The sequence below is a fragment of the Melospiza melodia genome, chromosome 24 (genome assembly GCF_035770615.1).
Source record: "Melospiza melodia melodia isolate bMelMel2 chromosome 24, bMelMel2.pri, whole genome shotgun sequence".
NCBI lineage: Eukaryota > Metazoa > Chordata > Aves > Passeriformes > Passerellidae > Melospiza > Melospiza melodia.
The window spans coordinates 9,533,130-9,555,619 of NC_086217.1; the positions used below are offsets into that span (position 1 = coordinate 9,533,130).

At 40.1% G+C, this 22,490-nt stretch overlaps 1 protein-coding gene across 1 annotated transcript in view; it reads right to left on the reverse strand.

Moving 5' to 3' along the window:
- The window catches only part of PITPNC1 (phosphatidylinositol transfer protein cytoplasmic 1), a 74,520-nt gene that overhangs the window by 18,164 nt on the left and 33,866 nt on the right, over window positions 1-22,490 (reverse strand). The window contains exons 2-5 of the mRNA XM_063175935.1: window positions 19,580-19,728; window positions 15,840-15,928; window positions 15,390-15,397; window positions 6,348-6,419 (exon numbers count right to left, since the gene is read on the reverse strand). Coding sequence (XP_063032005.1) covers window positions 6,348-6,419; window positions 15,390-15,397; window positions 15,840-15,928; window positions 19,580-19,728 — 318 coding nt within the window. The remainder of the gene's footprint in view (window positions 1-6,347; window positions 6,420-15,389; window positions 15,398-15,839; window positions 15,929-19,579; window positions 19,729-22,490) is intronic.

Below are 22,490 nucleotides of genomic sequence, written 5' to 3' on the forward strand. Positions count from 1 at the left end.
AAAGAACCCCCAAAAAATCAAACAAAACAACCAACAAACCAAGAACGAAAAAATCAACCAAAAAAACTCTAAACCACTAAAAAAGTACAAAAGACAACCAACCAACCAACCAACCAACCAACCAACCAACTTCAAACCCAACCAATCAACCAACCAGAAACCAAAAGAAAAGTACACAAAATCCCCCCAGGCAGGTGATTCCAGAACCTCAAGAATAACAGCTCATCCAGGATATTGCAGAAAGGTAAGGACTGGTGAACTTAAATTTCATTCCTGTGTTTCCCTCCTGCCCTGCAAGGACATGTCCTGGCCCATGCTTTGCTAGCAACTTCCCTTCTCCTGGTAGCCACAGTCAGAACAGAAAATCATGTTAGGATATGATGGGAAATTTAATATCCTATATTCTACAAGCATTTTTTCCTATCTGTTTATTTTTTTTCTATGTTTAGGCTAAGTTGCTGGCTTCAATTTTATTCAGATGTAGTTAAGCTAAAATATAACTTTATGGCCAATCTCCACAGCTGACCTGGATTGGATATAAACAGCATAAAGCCAATTTCTGCTGAATGCATTTATTCCATCCACACTGGCAAACTCCACACTCATCTGCACCACCAGGACTCCAAGAGTCACATCTGTGCCTCTGGCTTGGCTTTGTTTCATAATACATGATTCTCTCTTGTGATGTTTGTTTTCCATCTTCAAGAGCAAAGGAGCCATCCAAGGGATTACCAGCTGGAAAGGTGTTTGGCTCTGTCATTACTACAAAATGTTTTTTTTTTTTTTCCAGCCTAAACAGAAGGAGTTTGTGGTCAGAAGGCTGTAAAGAGACAGCTAATTCATGGCAGGGCTGTAATTGTGGTGAGGACTGCAAGAATAATTCTTTTCTTCCATTAGAAAAATGCACAAAATATACTCTCCACCTTGAAATTCTCATCTCTGCAGATTGCCGTGGCCAGAATCACTGGCTGCTCCTCAGAGTGTTGCTGCACACCTTGAGCACTGGAGCTCTCACTTTTCTGAAGGAAAAATCCTCAGAACTCAGAACTTGACCCATGGAATTCATTCAGTGTGTAACTTTTCAGTAAGTCATGCTCCAACCTCAGCTACTTCCAAATTCCCTAATTTCCTTTTGAGATTTATTTGGGCAGAGATTACAGGAATTGACCAACTTCAAACCTGTTCATGGGATAAAACTATTTATGTGGACACACATAATTGGGAGCAATTTTTCTATGGAAAAAGATTGAATCTGTCTTTGAGAAAAGAAAATTTGGCTCCCTGAACTGGCTGGGAATATCCCTGTGTTCCACAGAGTGGGAGAGGCAGTTATATATTTATCTGCAGCCTTGCTCCCTGCTCCTTTTGATCTCATGTCATGACTCCTCTATTATTCCATCTCTTATGAAATATCTCATTAAGATTTGTGCTTTCTGGACAGAGAACTGGATTTTTATGTAATTATGCCAAAGTAGCTGTGCTTCCAAGACCTCAATAGACTATCTATAATATTTACTGGGATTAGTTTTTTAAGTCACATCCAGTTCAAGTGCCAGATTTACTGACTAACTTCAGTAGTTCATTTAGAAAAATGAAAAAGTAGAGGCACAACCATCTCACTTGTTCACACTCTGTCAGTGTGGGCCTTGTCATATGTTCTGTGATAGCCATATGTGCTTGGGACACAGGATCTGCACTTCAACAAAGAGAGCTCTTCCCTCAGGAGGAATTTCAGACCAACCTTTCCACTTGTTTGCCTTCATCTTTTCAGACTTTTTAGAGGGGTAAAAGCATCATAAAATCATTGCAAATTATGAGATACACAGTACCATCATACAGGAAAAGTCCAGGTGCAAATAAAACCACCCTCCAAGTGTCCCTTGCTTTGACTTTGCATATTTTGAGTGATGCCCAGCAATCCTTTAGACAGTTTCCAGAGTGAGATCCTGTGGTGCAGGTTAAACCAGGGCACAGCTGAATCCTTTTCAGCTGAAATCAGTGTTTCATGGCAGTTGCCTTAAATAGTGAATTTACATTTAATTTCCATGTGCTATATTCAAGTTTGTTACAACCTAGTTCCACATTACTAAGATAGGAGACAAAAATAGAGAAAAAGCCACCCTAAACTCAACCAAACTAGAAATGGATTTTCTTTTTAGCTGCCATATCTAAAATTTATTTTACTTTAGTTTCATAATCAAGATCCAGACACTGAGTTTTCCAGAGAAAAATATTATGCTACAAAGAGCAAGGCACAGGAAATTCTACATACTGTGAATTTTCATTATTGACAACCTCTGAATTATTTGACAAGCTGTACTTTTTTTTTTTTTTGCTTTCCCCAGACACCATCAGATGGCAAAAAATCACTGCCCAAATATCAGCAGCAATTAATTCTGTGCCTAAAAAACAAAACAAAACAAATCAGAAATCAGTCAAACATAATGATGCTTGTGCAACAAATAGGAAAATGGAATAAATGGAATGTTTTTGTGATTTGCTTGAGCAGTGTCTGTCCCCAGCCTGCACCTCCACTGCCTTGCAGGCATTTCCCAGCAGCAGAGGGTGACAGGCAGGGACAGGGTGGCTCTGCCATGTGTGACATGGCTGGGCTCTGATTGCAGCCACTGCAGCCATATGGTGTGGCCTGGAACCAACACAGCTGATTGCAAGGCACAGTTGGTGCATTCCCCACGAAAAGGAAAAAACCAAAACCTGTGTCTGTGGTGCACACTGCAACAGTGAGAGGGAGATGACAGTTCCACTAAATTAGTCCTTTGTGACACAAATACTGAGCAGTCAACGGACTGATGAAAGAAAATACCTGTCCAAATAAAAAAGAGCTTGAGGAAGTGTTCTCATGGAAAGCACACACCCAATTTATTGACACACAAGCAGTAACTCCCACCCTCCTGCCTGCACTTCTACCCTTTCATTTATGTAAGAATTCTCTCTGTAAGATGTCCCTTATGGTTTAAATATTCAGAATACAGACTTTATCTATCTATATTCAAATTCCCAAAGTGCAAATTTTGCTTTGGGAGAAGGGTGTGATTGCTGTGCCCTTTTGCACTGCTCTGTGCCCGTTGAGCTGTAGCCCCTGCACTTGCCCTGCCCAGCACTGCCCAGGGTACAAAGGGAAGCAATATTTCCATGGACTCTACAGATGCCACCTCCCATGTCATTTCCATCTCCATTCTAATTTTTAAAAATTCCATTTTGTAATTTAAAACAAAAGTAAAATCCAAATAAAATTTCTCTTTAAGAAGCTGACTTTTCATTTAAAAGATCTGCAAGAGGAAATAGTGACTGGCCTGACTCACTGGTCCAGTTTCTGACAGTGTTAATGAAGCTGTAAAGCTACAAGGTAGCAGGGACAATATTTGATGTACTCACATGCTCATCCAACACTGGCTCTGTTTTTCTAAGAATAGAGTTGCCATGGAACAACTACATGGGATACATTAAAATCAGCTGCTCTGAGCACTGAAATCACAGCTCAGTGGATTTATGGTTCTGCACTACTACACAAGGTTGCCTAAATAAAGACATTTATTGTCCATTGTTCTTCTGTCAGTATTTATATTTGTGCAAATCAACCACAAACTTTAACAGATTGGAACAAGAATGCTTTAACACATTTAAAATAGCTTAAAATGAATTCTAAGACATAGAAAAATCAGATTCCAGAGCAGATACCATCTTTCTCTAGTATTATTACTATCTTCTGTCATGCCAAATGGGAAGAAAAATCAGTAGGAACTTTGCATCAAGATATATTGCAATAATTAGGTAGAATTATACCAGACAACACAACATGTTAAATGAAATAATTCTAATAACATCCAAATGACAGGAACCCAAGGCCATTTATATTGCTTTCTTCCACGGATCAGTGGAATTAGTTTTAGTATCCTGATGTCCAGGTATTGCTTTTCACAATCAATATCTACTTTATCAGACAGTATGGAAGAATAGATCAGAGTGCAAAGATTTAAAAAAATCTCTATGATCTAAAAAAATACATTGAGAAATAGCTGAGTTAAAAACAGATTTGTATTATTGCCCTCATTACTGTAACATTAATATTCATTTAGTCTATTTTGCATTAGAACTGCAAAATTTACAGAAGTTTTTTTTGGATTCATTATTACTTCATCAGAACAAGGCTGATAGTTGCAATGAAGGAAAATACAGGGTATCTATGGAAATCTATAGGAATGGGTGCTATGCTTCCTGTTGTTTTCTACCCAGACAAACAGTGACATTTAATCTAAAGTTGTCTGTCACAAAGGAGAAATGCACTTTGCAAGTTCTTAGGGGAGGTTTAAGCCTGCCCATTGAGCAATGGAAATGAGGTTGACTCCTGCTCCTGGTTCCAAGGTGTTTGGATTAACAGAAGCCTCTCCATATTTAGGAACCTTCCAGCATTTCAGGGCTGTACCAGCCATGTCTGTGGTCCCAGATAAAGGTCATGGGAGCACAAAAATGTAGATCTTCCACTGGTTTACTGTGTTCCCACCAGGGAACAGCACAGCTCTCAGAATTACAAAATCAGGGAAATTAGGGCTGGAGTGCAACCCTCTAATTCAGCTGCTCTTTCTCCTCCTCAGTTCAAGCAGGGGTCAGTGAAATCTCTTAATCTAGGCAAACACTGCCTTAGTCTGTGACTCAGGTGCTGCAATAGAAAGGTAATATGATATTGCCCCACTGGCAGTCTGGTAAAAATGACATTGGAAGAGCTGGATTCAAGCAGAATAGAGTTTCTTTGATTTACATCACTGGAGTATCCCACCTCTGTGCCACTTTCATCTGAATTCCCTGGCTGGATACTGTTCAGGGCTTGATTCACAGTATTTTAGCCACAAGCTGACACACTGAAAGAATTCACTCTGCTTAAATAGCTTCAGTTCTTCCTCTGTCAGACAGCAGCCCAGATCATGTCTGCTCACTGCTGACATTAGAATGCACCAGAAAATTAGTCTGCACCCTCCCAAAACCAAAGGTGTGGGCTTGCTCTGAATTAAAGTGCTGCCAAAAAACACAAGTGAACATTAAAAAGTGCATAAATTACACAATGTTCATCTAGCTGGTAATGTAATACACTTCTTTTTAACTCCACACTGATCTGGCTTAGAGAGGCAGCCCCTGTGAGTGGTTGGTATCTGGTGGTTAATAGATGATCCCCGTCATGTTCCCAGTGGGAAAGTGTCTGCATGCCAAAAGCAGTATTCCAAATTCCACCTTGTTCTTGTACATGTAATTATTCTGCCATAAGCAGTGCAACAGCTGTCAGCCTCATGAACAGGCAGCCCCAGGGGCCTGAGGGAAATGTTCCTCCCACCTGGAGAACAGAACACCTTCCTCTTCCCAGGGCTGCTGCAGGGACACCCCAAAACACTGCAAGGCTGTGCTAAGACCCCTTAAAATCTGCTTGATTGCCTTTTTCCTTTCCCAGAATGAGTTCAAACACCCCATCATTGGCTCTCTTACAGATCAAATTTCCAGACATTTAAACTTTTCATGCCTACAAGAAACCTCTTCCCATAAGTCTGCAACCAATGCATACCAAAACGAAACAGGAAGAAACATATTTGTGTATGAACCCAAGGGTTCAATTTTTACATGCTGGGCTTTAGTGAAAGTTATTCTTATTTTTTTTTTTTTTTTTGCAAGAAAAAGCAGACTCTGCTTTGCTCTCTGCACAAAACCTGACTGACCTCCTGCCTTCTGCTCCTGAGCCTCTCTGATCAGCAGCTGCTGGCTGCTCATTCCCACCCTTCCTCTACAGAGGATTTTACATAGTTAATTGTCCTTCTCATCTCTAACTCTGAAAATTTTTAACTTTGGGAAAGTGACTGCCAAAAGCATCACCTAAGTGCACAGCCATTGTTCCCCAGGCTGCTTTCTGAGATCTCTCATCTCTGACCATTGTTGAGTTTCCTGTTTGTTCTTCCTGACACCTCCTTGGAATCCAACCCCCTTTATTCAGAGATAATAATGTGAAACACAGAGATTGGAATACAAGCAGGCCAAAAAAACCCCAGTCATCTTTTCTTTACTTTCCATAAATTTAATAATGACTAAATTCACATATGTAATGATGCTGTGTTTAGAGAAGGAACAAATAGAATAGAAGAGGCAGAAAGGAAGGTGGGTACACAGATCTCTCACCTCCTGGTTCTTCAGAGGGAACTCCTCTGCAGCTGCTCCAGAGCAGGACACCCAGGGAGGGACAAAGGCACAAATTTGGGGCCTTTTTCCCAAATGAGAGACCTCCAGGCCCCAGACAGACTGTGGTTAACCAAGAGCATTAAATCAACTTTTGCACAAGGTGCCATACTTACACTGTCATTGCTTCCTTTGTTGTCCTCATATTTTGTCTCTATATGAATGGAGAATTTAGGCAAAAACGAACACTGCAACAAAAGAAAAATATGTTTAACACAAGAAATGTGCCTTGCTTCATCAGCTGACACATTCAGATCCCTTTTGGTATCACTTTTCTTATTTTTTTCAGATTACTTCAAGAAAAAAATGTTCCCAGAATGTAAACCTGAAAGGTTTGATGATTCTGGAGGGATGGAGAGATTCTATCTAAAAGTTGAAAATTATAATGAAGATATAAATAAATCTGTACAAGCAGTCTGGAATAATTAGATGCAATGGTTTTCATGCTCACTATGCCCAAGAGTATGACTGTCCTGAATGTCTTGTTAGAAATTCAATTCACTGAGATCTTGAGAGCAACGGGATACCCCTCATTATAGACCAGTCCATCCCCATATTGGAAAACCCAAGGACACTTCACCAGATGCAGGTCCTGACCAAACAGACAGCAATGCCTTCATATGTGAAGGCTTGTTCTTAATTTTTGGAGAAATGAGTTTTAGCATAATTTCCTATTAATGAAATTAATATGGAATTCATGGATTATGAACCCCTGTGAAAATTCTTTTTTACTGAATCCAAATAAATCTTAAAAAAGAAAAAAGAAGAATACACCAATGTTTTCCTGTTAAAGATTAACATTCTGTATTTACATGGGGATAAATTTATTTTTCTGAGGATTGCTTAGCTTAGCTGGCTTAGGAAGGCTAGAGTTTATATTACTAGGCAACATAATCCCATCATAATAAATATTTCAAATCTATTTTATTTATCATTTCACAGTTCCTTCAAAGCAACTTTTCAGACAGCAGATAGAACAGCTGTCTAACCAGCTCTGAATGACACCAGTTCAGCATCTTCCCTGTTAGTCACCGAGGCTTTCCCTGCATTTCCTTGTGTGATGCATCACTAATCCCCTGTGGCAAATGACTCCTCCAAGGGCTGTGCATCCAGGTTATACAATGAGGGTTTGGACACCTCAGTGCTCACACTGCTGCTGGTCCAGGCTTGAAAACATTCAGAGTTCCTCAAGGGAGGGGCTGGTGAGTAAGGGAGAGGGGGTTTAGGAGCCAGGTGTAGGGCAACAGCTGAAATCTAAGGCAGCTCCTTGGAGACTGCAGCAACTTCATCCTTCCTTCACTAGGAATCACCCAACAAGTCATTGTTCAGTCTTCTTCTGATCACAGGATATCCATTATCAATAAGCACATCTAGAATCAATCCTTGTTGAAAAAACAAGTGAGCAGATTCCTCAAAATAAGGTTCTGGTGTCATGGAAGGCAAAACTCCCTTCATGCTGTTGATCTGATGCACAGGTGCAGTTTCAGAGGGAATTATGAATAAAAGCAAATGTCAGGTTTCCCTTTGACCTTGGTATTAAAGAAAGGCCTGCTATTTTCAATCACTGTCAGGAGGTTGCCAGCAATGAGTCAGGTCATGACACTGAAATGTCACCGTTCCATGTCCTGAATGTGAGGCTGCACTGGTGCAGCTCAACAAGACCCTGCTTGAGTCTGGCTGGTGATTGATTCCTCTGACCCAGAATCTAAACTCTAATTAAAACAAGAGATCCTCTAACCTTGTATTTCAAAAAGAAGCATTAAGAAAAGACCAAGGTTCCTTAGACTAGCAGAGAATGGTGCCATTTACCTCAAGCCACCTCATTAGAGAGCCACTTTCTGTAAAGCCACCCACAGGCAGCCTCCCTGTGTGCTTAGCATGAAGGAGAGAACTGTAACAACCTAATTTGAGATTATAAACGGCAACATGGGTTTACCCCAAATGAAAATTCAAATCCACCAGAAGTCCTCCACCGCAAAAATCCCTCTGAGAACCCAACTGGCTGGCAACCACTGCTCCAGCAGCTGTGGGGGGTCTTGCTGCCTTACAGGAACACTTAGCAGGGTCCAAATTTTTGAACATTTCACAGAATGTGTCTCATGATTCATCAGCTGCACTCTGACTAATTGGCAGAGGGCTCTGGCAGAACCAGAAAACTGTTTATGCATCATTCAAAAGACTATTATTCATCGTGCACAAAGTTGGGTTTTTCCCCTCAAGTGGCGGCGTATTTACTTAACTGGGGATTAAAATTGTTATGCAACAGTCAGAAACAAACTGGGGAGTGAATAGTAGGTAATAAACCTTTTAGGAGATTCTTATTTTCTTCTGAGCACCACTCCCTTTGCGCTCTGCCTCCTCTGGGGCCCGTGTTCTTCCAGCACTGACCTGGAGGCGATCGATCTGAGCACACACAGGAGTGCACGGGGCACTGTTTCCAGCTCTCCATTTCACTGCCTCTACAGCCTGCAAGGGCCCTCTTGGGAATGAAATAGTGGCAAGTTCAATCTTTAACTCGAAATTAAACCTAAGTTCTACAGAATAATTCAAAATCTTCAGTCACAGTGTCTTCAATGATACGGTGTCTTTGTGAAAAGCTCTCAAAGGAGGCATCTCCAGGTATTGTCACCTCCAGATTTTTTAAATGTCTTATCAAGTCCTTTAAAAATTTTTATACCCTAGCACACCTGTGACACTCAAAAGACAAATAAGGGGAATATTCGGGGTTTTTTTTTTGTTCTCCTAAACTTTCTATATTTGGCACCTCAATTTTGGAAGAACCAGGAGAGATTTAAGGCTCAAGGGAGCACCAGTGCAATAACAGGAGAGTGAACCAGTAATTACCAGCGTGAGCAGGGGCATTTCCACGTTAGAATGAAGGGAATGAAAGCAGCATATGGAAAGCACAGCCCCCAGTTGTGTTTGCAATTCCCTACATATAACCTCTTGAAAAACGCAGGGCCTATTTTTAGCACCATGATTGATTAGCGTTGCCATAGCAATAAGCAACACTTACAAGAGCGGGGCAGAACCGAAGTGTGCCAAAACACTTGGCAAAGTCTTAAAGAGACAGTCAAACACATGCAGGGTGTGACAATCATTGGATGCAGAGGGCTGTCAGATTCACCTCGGTGCAGTAATTACACCTGAGGTGGCTGTGGGAATTGCTGCAGTTCTCAGCAAATATCTTGGTCTGGGAGAGGCTTCTTCACCCTCTGGAACCTGCTTTGTGTGAGCAATGCCAGTTCATCACTGCTGTTGCAGCTGGTTTCATTTTCCATGTGGATTCTGCCTGCAGAATGTTCAAAGACTTGCTAGAGACCTCATCCTTGCTCTTCACCTCTCCTGTTCCTTGTGAATATTAATCCACAATCCTTGGCAGTCATTTCTGCACAGTAAAAATTAATCCCACTTTTTTTTTTTTTTTTTTTTTTTTTTTAAGCAGCGGAAGCATATTTCCCTAAATCTTAACATAAAAGCCCAGCAAGGCAGACATTTCATGCAAATGTTCTCTCTCATCTTCCACCACTTCTCAGACTGATGATTTTTTTATATGGTCACATATGCATTATTTTGACAACACAGGTGGAACTGGATTTTTAGAGAGTGATCTCCACAGAGCCTAAAGACAAAGAACAAAGTGACTGCTACAATGAGGTGAGAGTGTTAAGCAAATGAAATCTTTTCCATAGGGTAACTCCCATATATCACATCCTTTAAATTCAAAGTTTTGGGCACTGTTCTGCTTCTCAGGAGGTAACAACAGCATTTCTTTATTGAAGATCAAGAATCTGGGAAAGAGGAGTCCCAACTTTGTTGTAAGCGACAAAGGGGATGTGGAATTGTGGGGTGATGGAAGGTGGAATATCCAATGTTTTTTGGAAAATGGACAATGGGTAGTTATTGACTCCCCTCAGATTGCTGCAGACAGAGCTGCTGTGTGATCAGGTCACCCAGGCACACACCAGCATCAATCAGGGTGACAAGGCTGGAAGAGAATAGACGGAAAGGGCTGGGCAGGGTGATGGCATTTGGAAGATGTGACTCAGTGAGAGGGAGGAGAATTTGGAAAGCAAGATAAGCACAGGAAGGTGGCAAACAGCAAACAAAAGTGCTGTTGAGTGGAAAGGAAAAGAACAATGCAAAAACAGGGCTTAAAAATAAACAAGGGAGCAAAACTCTCATAAACAAGGCAAGGAAGAAAACCACTGTTTGTATTGTGTACAATAACCTGGAGATGGAACGATGAGTAACAAGTTGCCTCCAACTGCTATAAAATTCTTATCTCTGCCTTTGCCTTCCCTCAGGATCTTTTTCTTTGATACATGGGAACAGTAACCTGCTTATTGAAGAAGAAATGAAGTGAAAAGCAGCGTGCACAAGTGGAAATGACAGCCCCATCTATCAGAGAGGGGGCTGGATTGCTTTGGAATAAGGCAGTGCTGGAAAAAGGGGAATTCTCCCAAGCACTGTGAGTTACTCATTTCAGTGGGATTAAGCTATTAAATGAGAATACAGGTTTGCAGCTCTCTAAAAAATGTATTATTTTTTTCTTATAAATACTACAGAGGTCCTTCCTTTTGCTCGAACCCCTACTAAGGAAAATAAATCTGTGTTTTCCCAGGACAATGGCATCAGTGAGCCTGTTTTCTGAGCTGGGGATGCTGGTAGTAACTTTGCATTAGGCTCTAATCCTGCAGTATGGATTCTTTGTACTGCATTTTTGATGCAGACTCTTCAAATCCTCAGGCTGCAGCAAAGTTTCAGCCCTGAAGAGTGAGGGGTTAGATCCAAATTTCAAGGGCTGGTAAACAGATAAGGAGAACACAGGAAAAAACTCTACAGCAATGTTTATCTGAAACAACTGCTTTCCTTCTCAAGTCATCTCATTATAAAAATAACAATACAAAAACATTCCTTCCAGATAATTTACTTCATGGATAAACCAGCAGCTAAGTGAAGCACAAAACATGCCTGTTCTCAAAAGTAATCAGAAACCAGCAGGTCAGTAATGGACCATTTAGCAACTCTCACTCTGGGGCCTTGACACATACCAGATGACATAATTTTATTTTCCTCAGTCATTTGCTGTAGAAGAATAAATGTCATTGTGATAAATCATCAAAGGAATTGCTGTCTCCTGCTTTCTGTTCCATAACTGATTTTCATAAATATTCTGGGTTTATATTCTATTCATCAGGATGTTTGGGACATTGGCAAGTTGAGGCAATGCTCCTCCTCCTTGTACAAAGCAAACAATGCCATTTTAATGTTTGTTTTGTCTATATAATTGTGAAACTAACAATTGTCCATAAATTATGCATAAAAAAATTATCCAGCTGTTTTTAAATTTCAGCCCCAGAACTGAAATATTGCTAACACCACCAAAGCCAGTGAGGGCAGGAAAATCTGTTTGAACTGATTCCTGGTAAACACTTGAACTGCACCTTCAAACCCAGAAGAGTTTGCTTAAATTCTCTTTGTATTTTTCCTAACCACTTTCTACTCCAGCTTGAGAGCTAAACTTTGGCTCATTTTCAGTGTTCTTCGATCACATGAAGATTTTGTACCATGTTAGTCACCAAACATGATCTGATTGTTTGTTTGCTTGAGGCTCCTCTCTTTTTTTGTCCAGAATCTCCACTGTCACTTGTGCAGGTCAAATGGATATTTGCTCTGGGCTGTTTATTTTTCAACAATATCCCAATGCAGGTAAAGAAACTTAGTTCTATGCAATTCTTCTTCGTTTGGTTTGCAGTAGACACAAGTTTGCTTTCTAGTTAATTATTTCTAATCTTGCTGGGCAACCTCAGAAATAAAAATAACAAAGCTTCCTGAAAGTTCAGTTGTTCTTGCCACTGTGAACAGCATAAATATTTTCCACTAAAGATACATATTTGCAAAGGCTGTGATAAGCTGGCACACAAGGGGTTGTTGAGAGCTGCAAGGCACCTTGTGTCCATCCTCCAAGGGAAAAAGGCCCCAGGCCCTGACTAGCAAAGGAATTCTTCCCAAAGGCAGCAGCCACCAGCACCCATTGCCCAGGAGCTGGTGTAGCTGGGCAGGAGGAACCTGACCACACCCAGGTCTGGGATTGTTTATGGAGTGGAATCCACTGGAGTTACCCTGTGGGGCTGCATTTCACAGGTTTATTGTCTTAACATCAACCTAATCACAAAATAAATGGATTTGTAGATAAAACTTCAACATGTATTTTAGCAAGATATCTTGTCAGGTTTCTAATGACAAGATCAAAACCAAAGCAGCTGCAGTGCCTATCTTGAAGACACTTTCTCACATACAGGTCTGAAGTAACATCCCAACCACCAAAACTTTGAACTTTACAGGAATATCTTATTCCCTAAATAGTACCCCCAAACTGGATGATTTCCTTTGGCTCCAGCTTTGACAGTATTTTTTGACTTCCTCCTCCCTCTCCATGTCAGCAGGAAGCTTTCAAGGACTAGCTCCAGCTCTGATACAGCATTTCTTGGGACAGCCCCCATGTGTCACCTTCCTGAGAGGAAATCTTTTGTATGGCAGCTTGAACCAGGTGCATTTGCAAATGCTCTCCTGATGTGACCCTACACCACAAATTGCACCTCACAAAAGCATCACTTGTGCAATGGTTCTGTTAAACTCGTTATCTCAAGCGTGGCTTTTGTTTTACATGTTGTTAACGTGGTTGTCAATACCCAGTAGCAGATGTGGTGTTTGCTGCCAGATTTAGGGGGTTGCTGTGTAACAAATACCATTGCTTCAAGCAGATGCCACCATAACTGGATCCAGATTACAGAGGACTAACATCATGACAGTGTAATTTCCATTCCTGTTTTCATGCATCCAATTGCTCTTGGCTTTTTATACAACCACGGCACAGAACAATATTCTGAAAATTATTTTTCAATGCCTGATGAGCATTTTTTCTTAGGTGTCCTAATTTCAGGTCTTTAAGAAGGTTGTATTTATGAATTCCATAATATTCACAGGAGAATCAGATTGATGAAATTATTCTATACTGCATTTCTAAATGCCAGAGTATGGGTTTGAATGCTATTTCTCAACAGCTTACATATTTTGCAACTGAAAAACCTTAAGACTGTCAGTAAGGTTCAGTCTGCTGTTCACATCCTCTTCCAAAGCACTAACACACACTGAAATAACATGCTGAGCCTTTAAGGTCCTTCTCTTTATTTAGAGTGGAGTTTACAAGGTTAATAAGGTGTGAACATACCACAGAGCAGTCCGTACTTGACTCGATAAGATTATGCTTTATTTATCCAATTATTGGCCTGCCTTTAGAATGAGTTTCCTTGAAATGAGGCTCAATTTGACTCTCACCATTTCCCACAGACCCTTCAGAAATAATTTATGATCTTTAAGAAAAGAGTTTGCAAGCTATCTTACATATTTTGGGCGATGTCTGTGGGCTTATTCATTCTTTCTTTCAGAATTCTCTAATGAATACAGAAGATCAAATTTAGAGAAATATTCCAGACAAGGATAGCAATTATTCCCAGTGGTATGTTTAACATTTTTGTTCTAGATTCAACAGTTGGAGGCAAAGGCACTGTCTGTTTTCCATGAAGATAAATTCATACCCTATCAGCTCCATTAATACATATTTTTGATTTTTGTCTGAAGTACAGTTTCCCTTATCTCCTCCCAGTACTTCTAGTTCTGTTTCCTTGCTCCATGGTAATCAGTCCCCAGCTCCCCTAGGCAGCTTCAGTGTCACTTAGTGATTGTTTTGCCTACCTTCCAAATTTCTGGACTGATTTAATTTTTCTTTATATGTCTCTTCAACACTTCTGCTGATGCTCTGGAACATTTCTGTAGCTGTACCTTCCTCCAGCCTGCACCAGGTGTTGTTTCACCAGCTCAGACAGAAATCACCTCCTGATTCAGATTCTCTAAGTACAGCACTGCTGTTTGGCTTTAATAATGTATTGCATTTCAAATTTAGACACATATTTCTGTCTGCCACCACCCTTTGCATCATCCCCACTTGTCTCTCTCAGTTGAAGAAAAAAAAAATCACATTAAAAGATTCAAATTTACTTTCAGTTAAAGAAAAAATTTACCATGGAGAGATATCAGTTCAACACAGCAAACGTCAACTTCCCAGCCTAAAACTAAATGTGCTATCAAAGGTAAACCTTAATTAATGTGAACTCTGACAGACCCTACCAAAAGTCTCTTCTGGCAAAACCAGCTGAGAATCTGTCCCTGATCACTGCTGTCCATTCTGGGACATTTAAAATCAAATGAATATTCTAATTACCTGTAGCACTTATTGGAGAGCATGGTTTGTTGCTTTGGGTTCCCAAACCTGGCTATCACAGTTGCAACTCTTGGTCTCTAGTTTTCAGATCAGAGCCTTTAAATCCCTTTATTTTTTTTTCTTTTTATCACACTAATTTTTTTTCCCACTTTGTGCTTTATGAGCTTTTAAAAAATCTGCACAAACATTTTGAACACTGCAGAATTAAAACGAAACATCTGCATTATGTTTTACCTGCAGTCAGAAGTTCAAGCTAAATCAAAGGAGGAATTTCTGAAAGGTTCCTTCACCTGGAACCTCCTCACCTTCCAAAGGCTGCTGGAAACTTACTGCTATTATTGAGGCCAGCATATTTAAACAATTTTTCTCATGATTTATGTGCTATATTTTGCCTTAGCTAGGCGAGAGGGAATAGATGATTTTTCTGGGCACTGTGCCCAGATTATCTTTAATTTTGTCTACAGATTGTACAGTTTCCCAGATACTATACCAGAGATGAGCATTTTATAAGTTAATAAACCAATAAATAAAATCTGTTCTCATGTCTCCATGTAACAACTGGAACCTTAAAAGCCTCACCCTTTTTAACAGAAGGTTCTCTCTTAGAGTCAGTAAGTAAAAACATATCAAATTATTTTGAAGTGATAAAGAAAAATAATTTATAGGATCCCCTTAGAATAACTTCAAATTTCCCTTTAAATTGCTTAAACTATAAGTAATAAATATAAACTATAAACTATAAATAACTAAAATAAGGTTTCACTATTGAATGCATAATAAATAAGTTATATTAAGAAGGGATCTGATTGGATTTTGCTATTATATTTTACATCAATTTTCTATTTTTGGAATAAAAAGAGGGAGAAGAACTTACTGTGTATTCTGATTTCCAGTTGTCCGTTTGTAAAAAAAAAGAAAGAGAGAAAAGAAAAAAAGAGAAACATGAAATAAAACAATGATGCAAGATCCTTACAGTAAACACTCATTAATAATAAAAATGATTGTGTCAGATAATCTACAAATTTATATTTGACTTAAGTCTAAGGGACAATAAAGGACACAAGTCAGACAGAATCCAAGCACCTGATGTTTTCTTTGCAAGTAAGAAATTGCATAGACACAACACTCCAGTTTTTACCTATCCTTAATTTATAATATTCATTTCTTGACACCAGTAAATATACAGTGAAAAATATATCCAGTTCAAGGGGAGATGTTAAAGAGACTTGGTGCTTGTAGCTCAATATATAACTTGGAGCTTCTGAAGATAAACTAAACTATCCTCAAACCACAAAGCAGCAATCATTTCTGCCACATTCCTTACCTGTGATTGTGTAAGGATAATAATTCCAGGCCTTCTCTGTGACATAAAATATTTTGGGAACAACTGCTCTAGCCCAGCTAGGCAGCTTGCTGAAAGTAAAAAGAAAATATAAAATTAGAATATCTTATGACTTATGTTATTAGAATATATTATGACTTAGAATATACTATGACTATTTCTATGTGTATTGTAGAAATAAAGATCCTTCCAAACATGCCCATCATTTGTGAGGTGTTTGAGGGAAGAAGCAACACCCAAACTTCTCAAGAGAATTTTCATTTTCTGCCTCAGCTGTGCTCCCCTCTCAGAGGGAGCAGATCAGGGTCAGAGCAGCAGCCTTGGAGTGGGCTGAACCAGGCTGCTCATTTTGGGAATTCATGGCCTGGGACCTTTGGCCACCTCAACAGGTGAGGCCAAACAAGGTGTCCCGGTGGCACCGTGTGCTCAGCCACAGGGAGGCACTCTCCAACAAGAGGTCAGGAGGAAATGTGGTCTTTCAGTCCACTTCGATCCTGAATCCATTATTTCCTCTTACAGATTCTTTTTACTTTCTTTATGTTCTCTGCCAGCACCAAAACCCTCGTGCTCAGCTCACCTGGCACGCAGCTGTTCCCACACTACCAACAGCAATTCCTGAGTAGGAAGCTTTTATATTAAAATTAACAGATCACTCAAAACACCTCGTGAGGCTGGTAGGCAGCATTAGTCCCCTTTTGCTGATGGGAAGAGTAAATAACAAAAGTGAAGGGAATTAATGGAACTGACATTAGAGCTCAGAGCTCATTCTGTCAAGAAAACTCACCATTGCAGTGGTGCAAAGGCAGCAGAACCAGAAATCAAAGACAAAGATACACCACTGGAAGGGATCATTAAAGGGGAATTGAATAATACTATGGAAGGGTGGCAGCATTTTTTTACCCAGCTCTTGGATCTCTCATTTCCAGCACTCTGGTCACAGACAGTACAAAAACTGATGAAAAAAGAAATATTCAAAAAGGCAAGTTCACTCTAATTCATCTTTCAACCCTCTCTTAATGACTTCAGTTATAAGCACCGAGGCTGCCAGGAACAAAAGATGCAGAACTAGTTATTCCAAGGACAGCAGCCCTTGGACACCACAAACATCCCTGAGCTTGGGGAACTCAGTTCAAATGGTGCTGGTCTGGCAAAACATTGAGCAGAGCACCCAGGCCAAGACTGTGCTGAACTGCAGGAGATGCTTCCAAGCCTCAGTTTCCCAAGTGTAAATGTTTGAAATAGTTCTGTTTAGATAACTGTGTGCAGGAAGTAAATTAACTTTCCATATTAGCAAAATTCTGAAGAAAATACATTTGGGATCATTAAGGCTTATTTAACCATGATCTGGCTACATATAAATATTTTATTTGTCCAGAGGCAAAATGCAGATGTTAGTACATTATCTACAGATTCAAAGCCAAGTGCATTGACTTTTGCTCTTTGATGACATTACTCAAAACTGGATTATTTTCTTTACATAAACCTTTCTTGTGTACAGGCTTTTAAGCATTATTTTACATCCTGCATAATAGACCTCCCTGTATCAGATCTTCTGTTTATTTTGTCAGCCTCTGTCAGTGTTTCCATGAATGTTTCCCTTACCCCTGCTAAACTTTGCTCTGATGCCTAAATTATAAATACCAGAGGATGCAGACTTTCAGCTTCTGAAAACATTGCTCCAGCAGGAGAGAAGAGGCAATAAACAATTCTAAATATAACTAAGGTTATACTGACACTAGAAAATATACATCTGCTCATTTTGCACTTTTTTTGGTTATTGTTTTTAGCATATTTGCCTGTCTACCTACCTTCACCAGTACGGAACATCCTGAAAAAAATAACTTTTGAGCAAAACACAGATTATACTCAGAATTGGTAGCAAGTCCCAGTCACAGAGACACATAAATTCTTCCAAGGTCCACTCCAAGAAAAGTTAATTTCTCTATTTCAACAGCACAGGTATGAGGATCACATTAGCTTTTTTTTTTTGTTTTCCTTATTTCTTCTCCATTCAGGTGAAGTTCAGCCACAAATTCCTTTGAGAGCTATCAGTTCAGATCAAAATAGAGCAAAGCAAAGTTTGTTAAGGCAGTGGACCCAGGAAGAAGAAAAGCTGAGGGACAGAACTGTGCTGGTGGAAGTTCCTCAGCAAGGCAGCAGAGAAGTTTCCAGCACATCCCGTATGGGAGCACATCTCCTTGAGTGAAATCCTCCAGGGACATCCTGGCCTCCCAGCAAAATCCACAGCAGCCTGAAAACCTCCTGATCCTTTCCACAAAGCTACAACAGTACTGCAGTATCTGGTGGGATTGTGACACCACTGCCAGATTCAAATAAAAAATCTGGTGATGGAGGATTCAGAATTATCATTAAACTCAGTGAACCTGACTTCAAACATCCACCACAGCTTTAGGTAACTGTCCTGAGTTGTTGCAGGCACAAAGATCTGCTTTGTCAGTGTTTGTACCCATCTTTGGCTACGAAATCCTGTGTTCCATGGCCTGCACTACCAGGAATCAAGTGCTTCTCAAATATGGTTTGTACATGGCTTCTAGGTTCTTGTGGTCATTCTGAATTGCCCTGAAGTGACAATTCTGAATATGCTCTTCCATGCTTAAAGCCTTATTTTTAACATGCAGGAAAGAAATACCCAGAAACATTTAAAAAAACCCCACAACTTGTAGGAGCTCTACTATGGGAAAACATATATTGATTTTTCTAAAGTTCTGTATCTAGCCTGTGAGAGAACACTTACAATTACAATAATATTAAATGTTGGCAAGTTATATATTATTGAACTCTTTTGTGTCTGTGTGTGTGCAGCATCACTGGTGATTAAATTTGGCCTGAATTAAGGTTAGATATGTCAGGTTTGCAGTGCAGGAGGAACTTGTAATGTAGAAGAAATAGCCTCAGTGTTTGTATGCCCACTTCAAAAATGCTGCAGAGCATCAGTTTAATACAATGAAACAGGTCCAGGGGAAAAGAAGAACTTCAGGAAAAGCAGTGGTATCCAATTAAATCAGCAGTTGTAAAAATGGGAGCAGATTGTGCACTATATCTCATATTGCACAAATATATACATCTGAACATCTCCAGCCTGTGAGTGTGGAGACATTGATCCTCAGCAGCATCATTTCAGCACAGGAAGACAAACACTTCACTCTGAGAAATGATGGAACTTCAAGGAGAAAACCCCCAAATTTTCCACCATGTCTTAAAGCCTAATGATCCAGAAGGTTGACATTGTACAAGGGTCATTCATAATATCAATTAACTTTGCTGAGGCAGAATACAGTCAGCAAAAATGCTGCCTTTGTGACATGATTATGAGTGAGAGAAACTTAAAGCTTTTTAAAGGCTCAGTTTTGTTTTTCTTGGAGGATGGGTCTTTGCTGGTTTTGTTGTTTAGTTTATTGGCTCCCAACGATTTTGGAAAACAGAATGTCAAACAATTAAGTGTAAAAGAAAACAAAAGTTCTGACTTTCAGTATATCCTGAACTCTAAGTTACAATTCCTTCTCATGGAGAAGATGGTCTAGAAGGGACAACAGCCAATTCCTCTATTTCACACCACTGATCTGTCCCAGCTCCCCATGGTTACCAGGAAGCAGCAGGTATTCATGGGAACATCTTATATTGAAAAGGAAAGGCTGTTGCCTGCATTCCTTGCAGATTTTTCTTACAGCCCATGCTGGGAGAGGGAGTTTTACTGCACTTGCCTGTTGAGATAGACTCGTTTTTCTGTTAGCTGCCCATTGCCATGGTTGGGATCCTCATAGGGCTCATTCTGCACCACTTCCACACCCTCCCCTCGGTCACTCTGCTCATGGCTGTGCTTGCTGATCATGTACAGCTGTCCAATTCTGTACTGCAAGGCAAAAAAAGAAAAAATAGGTTAGTTTTATGTTGCACATGTATTCAAAAGCCAATCTTAGTCAATGATATACTACTATGTGTAAATAAAAGGTAGTTTGAAGTGAAAACCAGTATTTTTGGGGTCTTCCCATTAGCTTATGAAGTCCATGGTGTCACTTGTGGAAAAATAACAAAATCTGTCTGCATACAAATGTAAAGAATTAGGCCAGTCCTCTATTATTAGACTTTGTAAGTATATTAGTTAAGAGTAAGTAAACAGTGAATAAAGTGCTTCCACATGCTGAAATGTAAAGGGATTTTAACCAGCAGGTGAACTCTAAAATGCTGTGGGACACAGGATTCTCCTGCCCTGCCAACACAATGGAGCCCTGCAATAAGATTTGGGGTAACTATGGCTGGTTCACAGAGACAGGAGCACCAGCTCTTAAGAAAAAACACATGTAGGCTCCAAGTCCTTTGAAAAAAAGAAGTTTGAGTCACTTGGCAATATTATTAAAATGCATTTAAGCACTTTAATGATAATTTTCCTGTAGACTCTCAAACACTGTGAGGATTGGCCCAACTTTGCTATCACAGAAAAATAAATTGTTGCACTTGAGTTTTTCTCACTATGTCTTGTATCTGCATCAAGGCTTCTGCCTCCAAAGAAATCTAACAAAAATACATTGTTGAACTTTCATTAACCAAGGTTTTAGAGTAAAATTCTACTTTCCCAATCATATTCTAGTCTGAAATTTTATTCTCAAGTCCTTTGCATACTCTGGAACATACCAGGGTTCTTCCAACCCTGATAGGTGTTCGGACCTATCCAGTTTTCTTGATTGGAACCCTCTCTTCCTCAGAGCAATTTGTTTAGGCATAGACATGCTAATCACTTCAATCACATCAATCCCCCCTCAAATACAAAGAACAACCTGTTAATTTAGAGAATGGCTGAGCTGCCACACAAACTGCCAAGTACCAGCTCAGCACAAGCAAACAAAGGGCTTGTGACAGTCTGTCCTCAGAAAACTCGATGAGATTCTTGTGGTTATTGCATATTATAACAGCAATCCTATCACATACTTTAAAGAGCCCAAATCAAAAGAGCAATTAGCTCAGAAAAAACCCCAAACCATAACAAACCTTATTAGCAAGTGGCAACAAGACAGTCTTGCTAAACAAAATGATAAGGAATAGGAGGATGGTTAGTAGTTCCTCAGTTTTGCATAATCCCAATTTTTCCCCAGTTCTTGTATTAGTTCCTCCATTTTGCATAATCCCAATATTTTCCCCTACAGGAACAGGCCACAAGAAGTTAAGAGATTTGGAACTTGCATCTTGATTTAAGAGACTAAGTCCTAACATTGTTTTACTTGCTAATCCACTTCTCTACCTTTGTCTCTACTGAATCCTTTATCTCATCATATTTGAACATTTTGTCCTAATCTCAAAGGCTCTGAAGATCTGCAGACCTCACACATAGCTTTTAACTAGATCCATGACAATTTGTTTTCTCTTTTTCTCTAACAAAAATGAATGTATTGGTGCACAGTGAAGGCAAAGTTTGTAGTACATTGGATTTGACCAATTAGTACAGTTTGAAAAAGAGTAAATTTCAGGCACACAAAGCTGTTCTTCAGGTCTGAAATTAAAGCAACACACTTAAAAGCTGAATACAAGCTGAGAAAAAATGCTTTGCCTTTAATTAGATATGTATCAATTAGACCACCTGGGAGCACAGACTTCCTGCCTGTAGAGTGATAAGGATGGCAGAAAAGAGGGAAGGTGATAAGGTCCTTATCTTCTAATGGAAAGGAAGAGGTCAGTAATTTGTATCCTGTGGAATATGAAAAGGTTAGATGATGAGTAGAGAGAGGAATTACAGTTTGACATAAAGTCAATATTTCGATCACGATCTCTATTGGGATTTGTGTTATCCCATAAAGTTATGAATTTTAGTTGCCATGGACACTTCTGGAAAGTGTTTCATAATTGCACATATCAATTTCCTATGTCCATGTAGTCCTTTGCAATTTTGCTCTCACTTTTAATGGTCAAATACAAACACCCCACTTTCTGTTGGAAATGTTGCCTCAGACAAATCAAGATAAATATACTTTCCCACTGACAACCAACTGTGGGGTGGTACTGGTGCCTTCATTTGCTCCAGCAACATGGACCAGAGATACCCCCACAACACCACATTCTGTTAACAGTGGTTGTTATTCTTTCATGGACCCACCCCACCACAAAATGCTTGCAAGATACCAAATCCCAAAGACTGCAAATGAATCTGAGCAGAAGTTTAAGGGGGCTAAGCCTTGTGCCCACTCTGCAGATGAGGCTCACTGCTGTCAGAGCAACTGCCTTCCAGATGCTAAAGTGCCTAAAGGAAGGTTTTCCTCAGCTGAGGCTCAAAATCCCACATGCTCCAATCATGCCCACGATCTCACAGAAGGTATCCAGGCAGCCCAGCGTGGTGCCTCCCATTTGGAAGATGCTGAAGGAACAGAAGGCACCACTGCTGGACAGCTCTGCTGCAGGAACCCCACTGCTCCTCGCCTTCTGCACAAAGACTTTCCAGAGCTGTGGATCTGACACCAGTCCAGGAGAAATATCCACCTTCAAAGGCAGCTTGAATGGGGCCCTGAGCAGCCTGGTGCAGGCAGTGACATCCCTGCCCACAGCAGGGGTTGGGACAAGAGGAGCTTTGAGGTCCCTTCCAAGGCAGCCCATTCTGGGACCTTTCTTGAGGACTGAAGTGACCGGGCA